Raw genomic sequence first — 17,934 nt, 5'->3', positions numbered from 1 at the left:
TAGGGGCGGTCCCTCCCCCTCCTCCCGGCCGGCACAGCTGATTCCTACTGGATAGGGGCGGGGTTGATTAGGGAGAAAGGCCAGGGAGTCTGCAGCACGCGCAAACATCTATAAAGCGCGCGCTGCGGGCTCAGTAGCTGTCAGAAGCCGACAGCATACACAGTTCAGCTGTGCTACTCTCCAGGGACACAGGACCCGTAAGTTTTGCTGTGTCCACTAAGTTGATACTTAGCGCAATGTCTGACCCCAGACCTGACCCCCCCCCCTCCCTCCAGGCAGGTGACCATTCCCTTGGTCACTTACTATACCTGTGCTACCTGTTTAGATAAACTCCCATGCCGTTCGGATAATCCTATTTGCCTATTCTGTAAGTCCTTGTGTGCCACCCCCTCCCTGGCTGCCGCTCAGGACGGGCCCCCCACTGGCGGACGGTCTGACTCGCCGCCGGAATGGGTCGCCTCTCTTGCCCAATCCATCTCTAACTTGGCCAAGGTTTCCCAGGTTATGGTCTCGGCCATGGGGCGGTCTTCCATCTCCCTCTCGCCCTACCCTACGTCCCTCTCGGGACCGTCCAGGGCGCCTCTCCTCTGCTTCTTCTCTTGAAGAGTCCAGGCGGGATCTTCCCGCCATAGTCCCTCTCGGGATCACCGGACGCCTTCTCCCAGGGAGCGCTCTCGATCTCCTCTTCCTTGCTCCTCCCGGTCCAGGACCCCCTAGGGGCATTCCCGGTCTCCGGGTGAATTAAAGTATTCAGACGCAGAACCCTCTGCTGACTCTGAAGAACTTTCCCGTATGTCAGACATTGTGGAAACTCTGGTGCCAGCAGTCAGAGACACTTTCCACCTTCAGGACCCAAACGCCTCCGAGGCTACTCCCGGAGTCTCTTTCTGCCCGGTTTCCAGGGCTACCCCTCTTTTTAGCCTTCATGCTGAATTTGAGGAGCTATTAAAGGTGGCATGGAAGCACCCACATAGATGGTTCAACGGGACCAGAAAGATGAGGACCTTGTTTCCCTTTCCTCCGGATCTTGTGTCCAAGTGGTCTTCACCTTCTCAGGTGGACCCTCCCGTATCACGGCTCTCCAAGACCACTACTCTACCTCTTGCAGATAAACGTATTGAGAATCTGGCGAAATTCGCCTTCGAAGCAGCGGGATCCGGTTTGTCCCTGGCTTTCGCTTCTACCTGGGTTGCCAGAGCCCTCTCGGCCTGGGCCAGCCAATTACGCCAAGGAATCTTGGCAGGTGCTTCTGCTAGTGACTTGATGGCATTAACTCAGCAAGTCTCTTTAGCTGGGGACTCTCTTTGGGTGGCCTCTTTGGAATCCGCTCGCTGCATGGCCTCTGCCACGGCCAACCTGGTGGCCCTGCGGCGTTCCATGTGGCTTAAGGCTTGGAACGCTGATCCAGCTTCAAAACGTTCCCTCATAGAGCTTCCTTTTACAGGATCTCGGCTCTTTGGTAAATGCTTAGATGATATCATCTCCGATGCCACAGGAGGCAAGAGTTCCCTTTTGCCCCAAAATCGTCCACGCCGTTCTGACTTACGGCATAAAGACTCGCTCCTGGAAGTCAGGCCCCTCTAACCGCCCTGCTTCTTCCAAGCTCGGACCTCATAAGCTCCCTTCAGCCTGAGGAATCGCCTCGGGTGGGGGGACGCCTATCTCTTTTTCGGGACGTCTGGCTGGTGCAGGTTCAGGACGCCTGGGTTCGGGAGGTCCTCTCCCAGGGCTATCACATAGAGTTCACTTTTCCCCAGAATCGGTTTTTCCGGTCCCGTCCTCCACGGTCCCCCGAGCGTGCAGCTGCCTTTCAGGGAGCCCTTCATTCTCTGTTGTCCCAGGGCGTGATCATACCTGTTCCTCCGCAGGAAAGGTTTTTGGGTTTTTACTCAAACCTTTTTGTGGTCCCCATGAAGGATGGAGCGGTCTGCCTGATTCTCGATCTCAGACTCTTGAACCGCCATATCCGTCTGCGACGGTTTCGGATGGAATCCCTACGGTCCGTGATGGCTTCCAAGGATCAGGGGGAGTTCCTTTCCTCTGAACATTCGGGATGCTTATCTACACATCCCAATCTTTCCAGACCACCAAAGTTTTCTCAGGTTTGCGGTTCCTGCGGATCATTTTCAATTTGCGGCACTTCCCTACGGTCTGACGCCGGCACCCCGGGTATTAACCAAGGTACTAGCCGCAGTGGTAGTTCTTCTCCACTCCCGGGGCATCTCGATTATCCCCTATCTGGACGACCTGCTTATCAAGGCACCCTCTCGGGAGCAGAACCAGGTCAGTCTAGACATCACCCTGGACACACTGATCAGGTTCGGATGGATTATCAACTGTGCAAAGTCCAACCTGTCCCCATCCCAGTCCCTGGTATTTCTGGGACTTCGCTTCGGCACGGCATCAGCTCGCCTCTCCCTTCTGGAGAACAAGCTACAGGAGCTCCTCTCCAAAATTAGTTTTCTCCAGCGTCCAGGGCAGGTGACTATCCACACCTGCATGTCGATCCTCGGCAAGATGGTCGCCGCAATGGAGGCGATTCCTTTTGCACAGTTTCGTTATCGCCCACTTCAGTGGGCCATTCTCGCTCAGTGGGACAAATCTCTGCAGTCCCTCCACCAGAGCATCCGGCTCTCTCTTCGGGTTCGCCGTTCTCTTCTTTGGTGGCTTCACTCCCCCCTCATCCAGGGGGGTCGCTCCTTCCTGCCTCTCAATTGGCATGTCTTAACAACAGATGCAAGCCTGCTGGGGTGGGGAGGTATATTTCGGGACCAGACCAGCCTTAACTCCCCACAGGTGTTTGACAACTGAAATGTTTTTTCACTAAAATGCTGGTTTTTCCCCAAATGTTACATTTTTACAAGGGGTAATAGGAGAAAATGCCCTGCAAAATTTTTAACTCCATTTCTTCTGTGTATGGAAGTACCCCATGTGTGGACGTAAAATGCTCTGCGGGCACTCTAAATTGCTCAGAAAAGAAGGAGCGCCATTGAGCTTTTGGAGAGAGAATTTGGTTTGAATAGAAGTCAGGCGCCTTTGTGCATTTACAGTACAGTACAGTGGATCAGTGTGACCCCCATTTTGGAAACTAATCCCCTCACAGAATTTAATAAGGGGTTCAGTAAGCATTTACACCCCACTGGCGCTTGACAGATCTTTGGAACAGTGGGCTGTGCAAATGAAAAATGACATTAGGTGCAGTATAGTTCTCCCCACATTAGGTCCAGTATAGTTCCCCCACAGACATACAGCTTTCAGCCATACAGTGTATTACTGAAGGCTGTATGCCTGTGTACTTCCCCACTTCGGTGTTCCGAGCACCGCTCCTCCGGTCCGGCTATTGCAGTAGGTCCCGGGACCGGAGGAGCGGTGCACGGAACACCGAAGGAGACGCGCCGCTGGTAACACTTACCAAGTTGACAGCGCGCGTCCTCCTCGCTGCTCCGGTCCTCCGTGATTGTTGCTATGGGTGCACGCATGGGACGTCAGTGACGTCCCTGCGTGCGCTACCTCCCGGCGGTCCCCGCGTTTTTAAAGTTAACGCTGGGCCGCAGGGACTTAATAGAGGCATCCCTGTGTCCCGAAGGCAGGTGTTTATCCCACGGCACACCTTACACTATGTCCCGGCACACTAGTGTGCCGCGGCACAGTGGTTGAAAAACACTGTCATAAGGGGTAAAAGGAGAAAAAAGCCCCCCAAAATTTGTAACGCAATTATTTCATTTTTATTTTTCGGGTCTCCGGAGACCTGTATGACCCGGGAACGTCTCAGAACCCCCCTCGGCGATGTGCCGGGATACCTGCTGAATGATTTCAGCAGGCATCCCGGTCCGTTCCCTGACCAGCTAGCAGCCGGGACCGGAATTCCCACGGGCATACCTGTATGCCCTGCGTCCTTAAAGACTCAGGATGTAGGGCATATGCATCTGCCCTGCGTCCTGAAGAGGTTAATGGCAACTGTTTGACCTTGTTATCAGTTTAAAAGACACCTGTCCACAACCTCAAACAGTCACACTCCAAACTCCCCTATGGCCAAGACCAAAGAGCTGTTGAAGGACACCAGAAACAAAATTGTAGACCTGCACTAGGCTGGGAAGGTTGAATCTGCAATGACAAGCAGCTTGGTGTGAAGAAATCAACTGTGGGAGCAATTATTAGAAAATAGAAGACATACAAGACCACTGAATCTCCCTCGATCTGGGGCGCCACGCAAGATCTCACCCCGTGGTGTCAAAATGATGACAAGAACGGTGAGCAAAAGTCCCAGTACCACACGGGGGGACCTAGTGAATGACCTGCAGAGAGCTGGGAGCAAAGTAACAAAGGCTACCATCAGTAACACAATACACCACCAGGGGCTCAAATAATGCAGTGCCAGATGTGTCCCCCTGCTTAAGCCAGTACATGTCCGGGCCCATCTGAAGTTTGCTAGAGAGCATTTGGATGATCCAGAAGAGGATTGGGAGAATGTCATATGGTCAGATGAAACCAAAGTAGAACTTTTTGGTAAAAACTCAACTTGTCCTGTTTTGGAGGATAAATAATGCTGAGTTGCATCCAAAGAACACTATACCTACTGTGAAGCATGGGGGTTGAAACATCATGCTTTGGGGCTGTTTTTCTGTTTAGGGACCAGGACAACTGATCCGTGTGAAGGAAAGAATGAATGGGGCCATGTATCGTGAGGTTTTGAGTAAAAACCTCCTTCCCTCAGCAAGGGCATTGAAGATGAAGCATGTCTGGGTCTTTCAGCATGACAATGATCTCAAACACACCACCCGGGCAACGAAGGAGTGGCTTTGTAAGAAGAATTTCAAGGTCCTGGAGTGGCCTAGCCAGTCTCCAGATCTCAACCCCATAGAAAACCTTTGGAAGGAGTTGAAAGTCTGTGTTGCCAAGTGACATTCCCAAAACATCACTGCTCTAGAGGAGATCTGCATGGAGGAATGGGCCAAAATACCAGCAAGTGTGTGTGAAATCCTTGTGAAGACTTTTTTTGTCATTGCCAACAAAGGGTATATAAAAGTATTGAGATGAACTTTTGTTATTGACTTTAAACTTATTTTCCCCCATAATTTGCAAATAAATTCTTCAAAAATCAGACACTCTACTGATTTTAACCTCCCTGGCGGTATGAATCTGTCTGGAAATTTGTACCAAAAGTGGTACAATTTTTTTAACTGAATTTCACATCTCCCTCCGCCCATTTCACATCTCCCCTGTCACATTCCCCCTCCCTTGTCACATCCCCCGAAACATTCTCCCCCCTCCTTGTCACATTCTCCCCCCTCCTTGTCACATTCCCCCCCTTGTCACATTCTCCCCCTTCATGTTACATTCCCCTCCCCCTGTCACATTCCCCCTTCATGTCACATTCCCCTCCCCGCCTGTCACATCCCCCCCTGTCACATTCCCCCCCAGCCACATTCCCCCCCCAGCCACATTCCCCCCCCAGCCACATCCCCCCCAGTCACATTCCCCCCCCAGCCACATTCCCCCCCAGTCACATTCCCCCCCCAGCCACATTCCCCCCCCAGCCACATTCCCCCCCCAGCCACATTCCCCCCCCAGCTACATCCCCCCCTTGTCACATTCCCCCCCTTGTCACATTCCCCCCCTTGTCACATTCCCCCCCTTGTCACATTCCCCCCCTTGTCACATTCCCCCCCTTGTCACATTCCCCCCCCCCCTTGTCACATTCCCCCCTTGTCACATTCCCCCCTTTGCCACATCCCCCCCTTGTCACATTCCCCCCTTGTCACATTCCCCCCTTTGTCACATTCATCCCCCCCCCCCCCCCTTGTCACCTTCTTGTCCTGCAGCAGAATACACTGGGTTTGCCGGCAGATTTCAAACCTAGTGTATTTCCTGCAGAACAAGTCCTTTCCCCTTCAGCCAATCACAGGCTTTACACCACTGCGGCCTGTGATTGGCTGAAAAGTGAAAGGTCCTAGAAGATGAATAGTGAAGAGAGGACACCCCGGACCGCACGGAGGGGAACAACATCTTCAGGGACCGGGACTAGGTGAGCAAAAGTTTTTTTTATTTTACTACTTCTTTCTTTTACACTTAGCTCAGTGTTTTTCTAACAGGGGGCCTCCAGCTGTTGTGAAACTGCTACTCCCAGCATGCCCGGACAGCCTTTGGCTGTTCGGGCATGCTGAGAGTTGTAGTTTTGCAACAGCTGGAGGCCCCCTGGTAGGGAAACACTGACTTTAAGTATTTTTCTTTACCTGCTCTGGCCGGCCCCCGCAACGGGAGCCGACCCGAGCTGATAATCGCATGTTTTCCCGGTGGCTGCATCCCTATATCGCATTGCTTTTGCGATATATCGTGCAGCCCGGCCGGGAACTCTGTAATTCTACCCCGAGCGTGACTCGGGGTTACCGATCCTGGCAGGGAAAATTAACCCCGAGTCACTCTCGGGAATACCGCTCAGGAGGTTAATGATATTTTTCTCATTATTTCTCTCATAGTTGAGGTATACCTATGATGAAAATTACAGGCCTCTCATCTTTTTAAGTGGGAGAACTTGCACAATTGGTGGCTGACTAAATACTTTTTGCCCCACTGTATCTTGGATTGCAAAACCATGGTCATGATATGACCATTCTCTCTAAATTTCGTCCGAGAGGTGAATAGTGCATAAATGATCTGCTTTGATCTGTATAAGAGTAGTCACTCTGCTTACACCATATATGGTTGAACAAAAAGAAAACAAGGATGGCCTGTCCAGTGTAGAATCACCACATGAGCTTAATTTCTTTTTTATCGCAGTTTGGATATGAAAATATAATGCCTGATGCTCTCACCTGATGATACTGGATCAGCCGTAGCAGCATTGACACCACAACTTCTTTCTGAGTTTCCAGTTCTTTTCCAGCATCAGCTTTATTTGCTCCCCTTAATACAAACAGGTCATGGACTATGGGCCGCAGAGCTGGAATAGCTAAAATAAAAAAATAAATAAAACAAAGCCAAACAAATGGTGACATAAGAATACAGTATAACAACTGCATTTAGGACAAGACTGCTACATTGTAGTGGAACACTGTCACATAATGTATGTAATATCTACCTACCATGGGTCACAGCTTTTCTCCCACTGGCCATTATACCATCACAGAGCTGGATGATTTTTGGAATGCCAATAATCTGCTTGGAATGATAGCGCTCATAGGACAGCAAAACCAGGAAAAAGAATACATTAGGAATGATGGCTTCAGATTCTCTGTTAATGGAAAAAGGTAAAATGTTATATTATCTGGCTTAAAGATATAGCTAAAAATAAAACTAAACACAGACAAGATAGTTAAAAGGTAATGATCTGCGCTGCTGACAGCGCTATGTCGCTGCTTGCACGGTAAAGTGAATAATACCTTTGTGGTATCTGTTTGTGTAGTCAAAACAGAGAATATAGCAATTCATATCTTCTACAAAGAGTCAGCTGCAGTCTGGCACGCCTCACTTCTCTTTTTCCCCATTCCCTCCTTAATTAATACACATGGCTCAGCCTCTTGCGCATCAGTGCCTATGATTCAAAGTGCAGCACATGGGGGCGTAGTCTGTATGGCGGCCTGAGCGGATGCGCCTGTACTGAGCCCCTGCCATCCTGCACTATCCCTCTCCATGCTGCTGATTTGGGGTGCTGACCCCCCCCCCCCGCCCCCTTCCCTGCTATCTTGGGGAGCCTTCCGCAGTGTTTCCAATCAGTGACCTGTGTAACAAGAGCTGCGGACCTTGTGGAGGGTAGGCCCTGAAGCATCGGTCTCGTCTGCTGTGCTGCTGCCCGGCTGGACGCTCTTCTTGTGGACGGAGCACGGCTCCTTCCCTGAATTAGGGTCTGCCTGCTGCTGGGACCCCCTCCGCTGCCTGTGTACACTGTGCGGCCCCTCACCTGTCCAGAATGTAGCTGAGAGGACTGTCTGGTCCGGTGCTTGCTGCCGTGGCCTCTGATACCCGCCCGCCATCTTGGGCTTCGGAGCCGGGTCCCTGCTGATTGCCCCTGCAGCTGCTGGAGTCTCCGTGGACAGCGGCTGTCTCTACATCACTGCCGCTGCGGGCCCGCCGCTGTGTGCCGCCGGGAGCCACATGGGAACATTTCAGAGGAGGTGAGGGGAGGCTGTGTTACAGCCGCAGTGCCAGCCGCCATCTTAAAGAGCTGGGCAGTGACTGGACTGTATGTGTCCCCCCTGGGGGAGCCTACTATAGAGGAGGTCTGTTGCAGAGGGGGATCTGTGCCTCCTGGAAGTGCAGTGGGGGCAGTCAGCAATAGTGTGCCCCCTGCAGTGGTGGGGCACTGAACTTATCCATTGTGAAAATCCCCTGCAGACCCCCTACTCCAACTTTCCCTCCCATTACTGGAACCCACCACTTTATCCATAACTGTGGGCCTGCCAGCCCCCCCCCCCCCCCCTAACTACTCAAGTGGGCAGTGTGAAGTCTGACAGCTCACTCATAAGTCATGATCTACAGAAAGTCACGGATGGGACATCTGCGGCAGAGGGTCGGATAAGTGATGTGGAAGATGTGATTGTCCCCCTGGTGCGAGACTCTACAAGACACGGTCAGGACATAGCCTTCTTAAAAGGCAAAGCTGATGACCTGGAAAACAGGTTGCGCAGAAACAATGTCTGGGTTGTGGGTCTCCCGGAGAAGTGTAAAGGTCAATACACTACGGAATATATGGAATCCTTGCTCTGGCTGAGTCTCTCTGAAGCTTTGGTTTGTATTCTAAAGTGTTGTATTCTTAAGTGTTAACATCTGAGAAGTTTTATACGCAGAAGTTTAAACAGCAGGAGTTGTAAGCAGGACCCACTGTAACTATAAGTATTACACTCCCTTGATAAAAGTAGTTTTTCTTAATAGTTAATAACAGCTGTTTGTCACCAAGGATATGGACAGCAGGATTGGAGGTTTTCTTCAGTGCACATTGTGCCACATGTATACATCTCTGGAGCAGCAGCTTCAGGGTGAATACCGCTGTAACAAATGTGAGCATGTTGCCCACCTGGAAGCTCGTATTAGAGATCTAGAGGAGCAAAATGCAACATTGAGGGCGATTGACAATCTTGAAAGGAGCATACTGCTTACAGAGCAAGCAGTTAGTGGGGTAGAAATGGAGGTTGGATAAACTAGCCAGGAGGCCCAAGTAGGGAGCTGGGTTAATGTAGTTAGAGGGACTGGAAAGGGGGCAAGGAAAAGGAAGGCCACTTCTGCTTCTGATCTCCCAAGTAAAATTGCCAAGTTAAGCGATTATGCGAGGGCCTCAGTATCAGAGATGGCAACCCTAGTGGATACTGGTCTCCCTAACAGCCGGGGGAACAGCTCAACTAGTAGTGTGGGGGATGGTAACGCAGGTAGGCCAAGACAGTTAGTTGTGGTAGGGGATTCTATAATCAGGAAGACGGATAGAATAATTTGTCGCCAAGACCACCTCAACCGAATGGTTTGCTGTCTCCCTGGTGCCAGGGTTCGGCATGTGGTGGAAAGGGTGGACAAATTACTAGGGGGGGCTGGGGATGACCCAGCTGTCGTGGTCCATGTGGGAACCAACGGCAGAATACATGGTAGGTGGAGGTCCTTGAAGAATAATTACAAGGAACTAGGTGCCAAGCTGAAGGGAAGGACCTCTAAGGTTGTGTTCTCTGGAATACTTCCTGTGCCATGCGCATCGCAGGAAAGACAGTGGGAGCTTAGGGAGTTAAATGCATGGCTTAAGTCGTGGTGTGAGGGGGAAGGGTTTGGGTTTTTAGAGCACTGGGCTGACTTTTCATTGGGGTACAAACTCTATTCTACGGATAATTTGCACCTGAATGGAAGGGGGTCCGCTGTGCTGGGGGAGAGAATCCTGGAAGGGGTGGCAGAGTATTTAAACTAGGTGAGTGGGGGGAGGATAATAAAGCAAAGAAAGCAGACAGTGGGATGGATAGGTTAGAGAGGGGTCAGAACATAATGGTGGGTGGAGAGGAGTCCTGTGGGGGGAGGTTAAGAGCAGTGGACAAGGAGATCCATGGGTTACAAACCAGCCGTAAAAATAAATGTAGCCCGAAAAATTGTAATCCCAATCATTCAAAAAATTCCATTAGCCCCAATAACTCAATAACTACAATAAGCCCCATTAACTCAAAAAATACCATTAGCCCCAATAACTAAAATAATAACGTTAGACGCAATAACGCAAAAAATCCCATTAGCCCCAATAACTTAAATAGTACAATTAGCCCTTATAACTCAAATAATAACATTAACCCCAATAACTCAGAAAATCCCATTAGTGAGACTATATGTGTAAAACTTAATGGAAATGTAAAGTGTATATTCACAAATGCCAGAAGCCTAGCAAATAAAATGGGGGAGCTTGAGGCCTTGATACTGGAGGAACATATTGATATAGTTGGGGTCACTGAGACATGGCTGGACTCCTCACATGACTGGACTGTTAATCTGCAGGGGTTTACATTGTTTCGCAAGGATAGAATGAACAGAAAAGGTGGTGGAGTCTGTCTGTATGTAAGAAGTGGTATGAAAGTCAGTGTGAACGATGCCATAGTGTTTAATGATTCTGAGGATGTGGAATCATTGTGGGTAGAATTACAAAAGGAGGGAAATATTGAAAAAATAGTATTTGGTGTAATCTACAGACCCCCTAATATCACTGAAGAGATAGAAGGTCGGCTGCATAAACAAATAGAGAGGGCCGCCCGGGCAGGTACAGTGGTAATAATGGGAGATTTTAACTATCCAGATATAGATTGGGGCCGGGGGCCGGGGGCTGGCTAAAACTACAAAGGGGAGAAAATTCCTAAATTTATTGCAGGATAATTTTATGGGCCAGTTTGTGGAGGACCCAACAAGAAGTGATGCCTTGTTGGAACTGATCATTTCCAACAACGCAGAGCTGGTTGGTAATGTAACTGTGTGGGAAAACCTTGGTAAAAGCGACCACAATGGCCCAGATTTATCAAACTATGTGAGAGAAAAAATAGAGAGATTTTACCACAGCAGCCAATCACAGCTCAGGTTTCACTTTACCTCAGGTTGTTAGCTGAGTTGTGATTGGTTGCTGTGGGAAAATCTCTCTATATTTTCTCTCACACAGTTTGATAAATCTGGGCCAATATAGTTACTTTTGACTTAAAATGTAGAAAACAAAGACAGATGGGGAAGGCAAAAACACATAACTTTAAAAAGGCAAATTTCCCTGGGCTGAGAGCTGCACTACAGGACATAGACTGGGGGGAGGTGTTGTCAAATACTGATACAGAAGGTAAACGGGAAATTTTTAAATCAACTCTAAATAACTATACAGCTAAATATATACCAAAGGGGAACAAATATAAACGATTAAAACTAAATCCTACATGGCTGACAAATGGTGTTAAAAGAGCAATAAACAACAAAAAAATAGCCTTCAAAAAATTCAAATCTGATGGGTCCGCTATAACCTTTAAACAGTACAAGGAGCTTAATAAAATCTGTAAAAATGTAATAAAAACAAAAAAAATTCAAAATGAGAGACAGTTGGCCAAAGAAAGCAAAACTAATCCTAAATATTTTTTTTTAGATATATAAATACAAAAAAAAACAAGGACAGAGTATGTAGGTCCCCTTAATAATGATAATGGGGAGGTTGTCACGGGCAAAGGCGGAGCTACTGAATGGGTTCTTTAGTTCTGTATATACTAGGGAAGAAGGAGGAGCTGACATTGGCCAGGTCAGTGCTAGTAACACATCATGTAATGTACTGAACTGGCTTAATGTAGAGATGGTACAAGGTAAGTTAAGTAAATATAAGCAAATCTCCAGGACCGGAAGGACTACACCCAAGAGTTCTTAGAGAGGTAAGTTCAGTAATATCTGTACCCTTGTTCATGATATTTAGAGATTCTCTGGTGTCTGGTATTGTGCCAAGGGACTGGCGCAAGGCGAATGTGGTGCCAATCTTCAAGAAGGGCTCTAGGTCTTCGCCAGGCAATTATAGACCGGTAAGTTTAACGTGCATTGTGGGTAAATTGTTTGAAGGACTTATACAGGATTACATACAGGAATACATAGGGGATAATTGTATTATAAGTGATAGCCAGCATGGGTTTACTAAGGATAGAAGTTGTCAAACCAATCTAATTAGCTTTTATGAAGATGTGAGTAGAAGCCTTGACAGAGGAATGGCTGTGGATATAGTGTTTCTGGATTTTGCTAAAGCGTTTGATACTGTCCCTCATAGACGTCTGACAGGTAAGTTAAGGTCTTTGGGCTTGGAAACTTTAGTTTGTAACTGGATTGAACACTGGCTCATGGATCGTACCCAGAGAGTGGTGGTCAATGATTCGTACTCTGGTTGGTCCCCAGTTGTTAGTGGTGTACCCCAAGATTCTGTACTTGGCCCTCTGTTGTTTATTTTAATTTATCAATGATATAGAGGATGGTATTAACAGCTCTGTTTCTATCTTTGCAGATGACACCAAGCTTTGTAGCACAATACAGTCTATAGAGGATGTGCATAAGTTACAAGATGACTTGGATAGACTAAGTGTCTGGGCATCCACTTGGCAAATGAGGTTCAATGTGGATAAATGTAAAGTTATGCATCTGGGTACTAATAACATGCATGCGTCGTATGTCTTAGGGGGGATTAAACTGGCAGAGTCACTGGTAGAGAAGGATCTGGGTGTACTTGTAGATCACAGACTACAGAATAGCATGCAATGTCAGGCTGCTGCTTCCAAAGCCAGCATGATATTGTCATGTATAAAAAGAGGCATGGACTCGAGGGACAGGGACATAATAAAGCATTGGTACGGCCTCACCTGGAATATGCTGTTCAGTTTTGGTCGCCTGTACATAAAAGGGACACTGCGGAGTTGGAAAGGGTGCAGAGACGCGCGACTAAACTAATATGGGGCATGGAACATCTTAGCTATGAGGAGCGATTAAAGGAGTTACAATTGTTTAGTCTTGAGAAGAGACGTTTAAGGGGGATATGATAAACGTATATAAGTATATAAATGGCCCATACAAAAAACATGGAAAAAAACTGTTCCAGGTTAAACCTCCCCAAAGAACGAGGGGGCACGCCCTCCGTCTGGAGAAGAAAAGGTTTAGTCTAAAGGGGCGACACGCCTTCTTTACCATAAGGACTGTGAATTTATGGAACAGTCTACCTCAGGAACTGGTCACAGCAGGAACAATTAACAGCTTTAAAACAGAGTTAGATACATTCCTGGAACAAAATAACATTAATGCTTATGCAGAATTATAAAACTACATCCCTTCCCCTTATCCCCTTACACCCTTCCCTAGAATCTCCTGGTTGGACTTGATGGACGTATGTCTTTTTTTCAACCATACTAACTATGTAACTGTTTGAAAGATGTTTTTGGGACTGACAACGTGACCCCCCCTTTTTGCTGTGGAACGAGCCCATCGAGTCCCTTCCAGACCATTTCCACTGGGGCCCTCCCCGGTCCATGCTTGTAAAGCTTCTCCATTATCGGGATCGGGGCTTGATTCTGCGACTTGCCGGGTCTCTGCCTTCTCTTTCTCCAGAGTAGAGGGGTGAAATGGACTCTCCCATCTCTCTAGAAGAATTAGAACTGGCTTTGAAAGACGCAGCTAACGAAAAGTCCCCGGGCCCTGATGATCTGCCAAGAGAGGTGTATAAAAAAATTTCAGAGTGTGCTCTTGCCACAACTACAGCCGGTATTCGAGGCAGCGTTGAAGGTGGGTGCATTGCCTCATTCCATGATGGAACGATTGTTGTTCTCCTTGGTAAACCTGGTAGGGACCCTTTGTGCTTTTGTGTGTGGGATCCTACAGGCTTATTTCTCTCCTCTGCGCAGATGTAAAGCTGCTGGCTCGGGTACTCGCTAACAGACTTTCTAAGGTTGTCTTGTTGTTAGTGCATGGGGGCCACATTGGATTTATGCCTAGCAAATCCACGGTGGATAATATTCATAGGGTTTTCCATAACTTGCAGATAACACAGGAGGGTGCTGTTGCTAAAGCGCTGGTTTCATTGGATGCTGCCAAAGCCTTTGATAGCGTTGAATGGAACTACTTGTGGCGGGCGATGAGATCTATGGGGTTTGGACCTCAGTTCCTCTCCTATGTCCAATTGTTGTACCGGGACCCCGTTGCTAGACTTAGAGTTGATGGCCAGTTGCAAAAGTCCTTTCGGCTGCAGCAGAGGGGGGGTGCACTGCAAGGATCAGACTAGAAACTCTTCAAAGGGTAAGTCTTCCGGGGGCTTCGCCCTACCCAATCCCTGGTTGTATTTTTTAGCCTCCCAATTGCATCCGATTCAGGGTTGGGCATCTGTTAATATGTTAGGTCCTACGGGACGATTGTTCATGGCCAGACAGGGGGGTCGAGTCCCACTACACATGCTTGAGATAGGCACCCTTACTAGACCTCCTGACTCCTCTCCCAATACTCATCTATTGTGCAGGCTTTGGGGCCACACGCAAAAATTACTCAGAATTAATGGTTGCACTAAATTTACTCCGCTGTGGCGTAACCCTGGCTTGCCTGATTTCTATTCCTTTATGGATGCTAGCTTTTGGGAGAGGAAGGGACTGAAACAATTAGCTGTCCAGGGTGTAGTTAGGTCCTTTGAAGACTTGAGGGAGGAATTTGCTCTGCCGCATGCTTCCTTCTACAGGTACTTACAACTCTGCATTGTTTATGAAACTCAAAGTAGGTCCCTTTCATTAGAAAAGTAGATTTTTTTTGTGCTTACCGTAAAATCTCTTTCTCGGAGGATCCATTGGGGGACACAGAACCATTGGTATATGCTCTTGCCACTAGGAGGCGCTGACACTAGACATACAAATAAAAAAGCCGGCTTCTCCTGGCAAGGATATACCACGCCTACCGAACCTGAGCTAATCAGTTTAGTCCCAAAGCAGAAGGAGGCAACCGACAGAAAAGGAAACCCAGCAGTAGTCCGAGGGAAACCAGACAAAAAAAAGGAACCGAACCGCCCCTCGGAAAACCAGAATGCAACCACAAACAATGAGTGGGTGCTGTGTCCGCCCCCCCCAATGGATCCTCTGAGAAAGAAATTTTACGGTTAGCACAAAAAAATTCTACTTTTCTCGGTCGGAACCTTTGGGGGACACAGAACCGTGGGACATACCAGAGCAGTCCCCGGGGTGGGAAAAAAGTACCCAATAGAATCAAACGTCTTCAGCCAGCTTTTTAGACACCTGCATCACATCAGGCTACAATAGCGGGACGAGCAGGGAGAATAGGGGGACCTGGACCCAAGGTGCAATCCCAGGCGCTGTCCGTTGGCGGGAAGGTGTTAACGGTGCATACTCTAATGCCCCGTGCCCCTTAGCCGCAAATGGGGGAACAGGCAGCGCCATGCTCCTGAACCCCACCTAAAAATAAGAAAATAAAAAGGATAAAAGTACCTAACACAGGCCCTAACTAAAAAACAAAAAAGAAGACCAGGTCTGGCGAGAGCTCCAGACCTGTGTCTGCCTCCTATGACACTAAGCTGAAAATGATTAGCTCAGGGTCAGTAGGCGGAGTATATCCTTGCCAGGAGGGACCGACTTTTTTATTTCTATGCCTAGTGTCAGCGCCTCCTAGTGGCAAGAGCATATATCCAAGGTTCTGTGTCCCCCCAATGGTTCCGACCGAGAAATATATTCTAATAGAGTTTTGGACTCTGTGGTTTTGAAAAGGGGGTCAGCTCGGGTCATCTCATCGGTGTACGGAGAACTATTAAGCTTTCATCATCATGACAAATTCCCCTTGACTATCCATGGTAAATGGGAGAGGGACGCTGGTGTTATACTTACTCCCTTTCTCTCTCTGTCAGAATCTAATAGGCTGTTCCAGCTTTTTCCCCTGCATAGTGTATAAAACTCCGGTGTTCCTGCATAAAATTGGGGTGCGACCAGATTCTTCATGCCCACAGTGTGGTCGGTTGGAGGCACATCTCCTGCATAGGATGTGGGATTGCCCACATCTGGACACTTATTGGAGGGAGGTGCTTGCTCTCATTCGGATGGTGTATGGGGTGACCTGAGCTAGACTCACTAAAATGTGTTAACGGTTGTGGTCAGGAACCCTCCCTGATGGAGACCGGTATACTACGGGTTTTATATCAGGCTTGAAAACTAATAGCGCAATACTGGATCAGACCTACTCCTCTGGATGTTGCAGATCTGATTGCTCGGATTAAATATGTAGTTAGATTGGAAAAGGGGATCTATATTAAAAGAAAGGTGGAGCAGAACTTTGATGGCATATGGGGTCCCTGGGTGAGAAAGTTTACTCCTTCTGAAGTTGGGACATAATTACTTGTTCTTCTGCTTGTGGCATGTGTGTGGTTGGGATGGCTGAAGATTATGTTTGTCTGGCCGGACTGAATGTCTCCTGTTTGATAGCTGTTTGAAGGTATGGAATTGGCCGTGCCCTTCTCTTCTCGCCTGTCTCCCTGCTGTCTGCCCTTAGGAGACCATGACATACACACCACGACTCCCTGTCTGTTTCCTTTGCCTGACTAATTTATAGCCTGCTGGGTGTGGGGTTGAGACGGATTGTTCATTTGGGGTGGGGGTTATTGGGGTGGGGGGTGATGTGGGTGGGCAGGGGGTTGTGCCAGACCATGGCACTAATGTGGCTGGAGAATGCCTCTGACTTTTCATAGAAGATATAAAAGTGCAATTTTCTCTGATTTGACAGCACAGACTTTATTAACCCCTTTATTGTACAAGCAGCTATATAACACTATCAGCAGCGCTGATCATATCTGAGCACTCACAGATACCCCTTTAAGATAGGAGCTTACCTGAACTGACCCACTTCAATGTACTCAAACTGCTTCAGTACAAAGCCAATGAAGACCTAAAAGGCATGAAAAATTATGTAGAAAACTTAAAACTACACAGAGTAGATAAGTCATATATGTGATTAAAATATCTTGAAATCGTTTTTGTTATCAGTGCCGAAGTGGTGAAACTGCTGTATATCCCCAGGCTACATCTGTCTATCTAGGGATCAGTGTGGGTCTCAGCACTGAGGTCCTGATTAATCAAACCTTCTGACATATCTGAATGACACGACAAAACTTTTTTTTTAATGATGCTTAAAGCGTACCTGTCATAGTGCAAAAAGAAGAAGAAAAAAAAAAAGAATATGTTACTCAGTACCTAATCCCGATTATGTCCATATCATTTAAATTTTAATGTGTGTAGGACCTATATATCTCTAACAAATAGCATTTATATGTTGCTCACTTGCTTTTTTTCACCCCCCGTGCCTTATGGAGGGGGCGTGTCCATCACTCTCCCTCACTGTGATGACTCATCTGCTCTGAGTCTGGGAGCAGCCTGGCAGTCTGCAAATCACTGCACAGTAGTTTTTATGCATACATTTTCTATCTGTTCCTAGTGAAGCTGGATTCTAATTAACATAGCTGTCACTGTGTGTGTCATTCAGCTTTCACAGACTCCTGAATGTCTGGTCAGCTTCTACGTCTTTCAGGAGTCAAAGAAAGCTTTGGCTGTCCAAGCATGCTGAGTGATGTAGTTTTGCATTGCAAAAGCTGGAGCTGCAGTGTTTATAAAGCACTCTTAGAGCAGTGTTGCATTTAGCTGTTGCAAAACTACAACTCCCAGCATGCCCACACATCTTCTTTAGTTTTGCAAGAGCTGGAGGCACACAGCTGAAGAATACAGAGCTCTGTAACAGAGTTTTACAAAGATTGTACCCCCAGCTGTTGTATAACTACAACTCCCATCATGGGAGTCGTAGTTTAGGAACAGCTGAAGGCTGTAGTGGTGCAATGGTGATCTCCTACACTGGATACCAACACACTTTACGGCTGGTATCCAGTATGCTGCAAAATACAGAGTTATCTGTCTGCATAAAGACAGATGACCCCTAGTGGTGTTTTTCATTAAAAAAAAATTTTGT

General features: G+C 47.8%; 1 protein-coding gene across 2 annotated transcripts in view; it reads right to left on the bottom strand.

Annotated features, from left to right (window-relative positions):
- The window catches only part of HTT (huntingtin), a 270,836-nt gene that overhangs the window by 98,539 nt on the left and 154,363 nt on the right, over window positions 1–17,934 (bottom strand). For both annotated transcript variants that reach the window (XM_056555022.1, XM_056555023.1), the window contains 3 exons: window positions 16,808–16,863; window positions 7,083–7,231; window positions 6,813–6,949 (listed from right to left, as the gene is read on the bottom strand). In XM_056555022.1, coding sequence (XP_056410997.1) covers window positions 6,813–6,949; window positions 7,083–7,231; window positions 16,808–16,863 — 342 coding nt within the window. The remainder of the gene's footprint in view (window positions 1–6,812; window positions 6,950–7,082; window positions 7,232–16,807; window positions 16,864–17,934) is intronic.

This window comes from Hyla sarda, chromosome 1 (assembly GCF_029499605.1).
Source record: "Hyla sarda isolate aHylSar1 chromosome 1, aHylSar1.hap1, whole genome shotgun sequence".
Classification (NCBI taxonomy): Eukaryota; Metazoa; Chordata; class Amphibia; order Anura; family Hylidae; genus Hyla; species Hyla sarda.
This window is presented reverse-complemented; position numbering and strand designations above follow the sequence as displayed.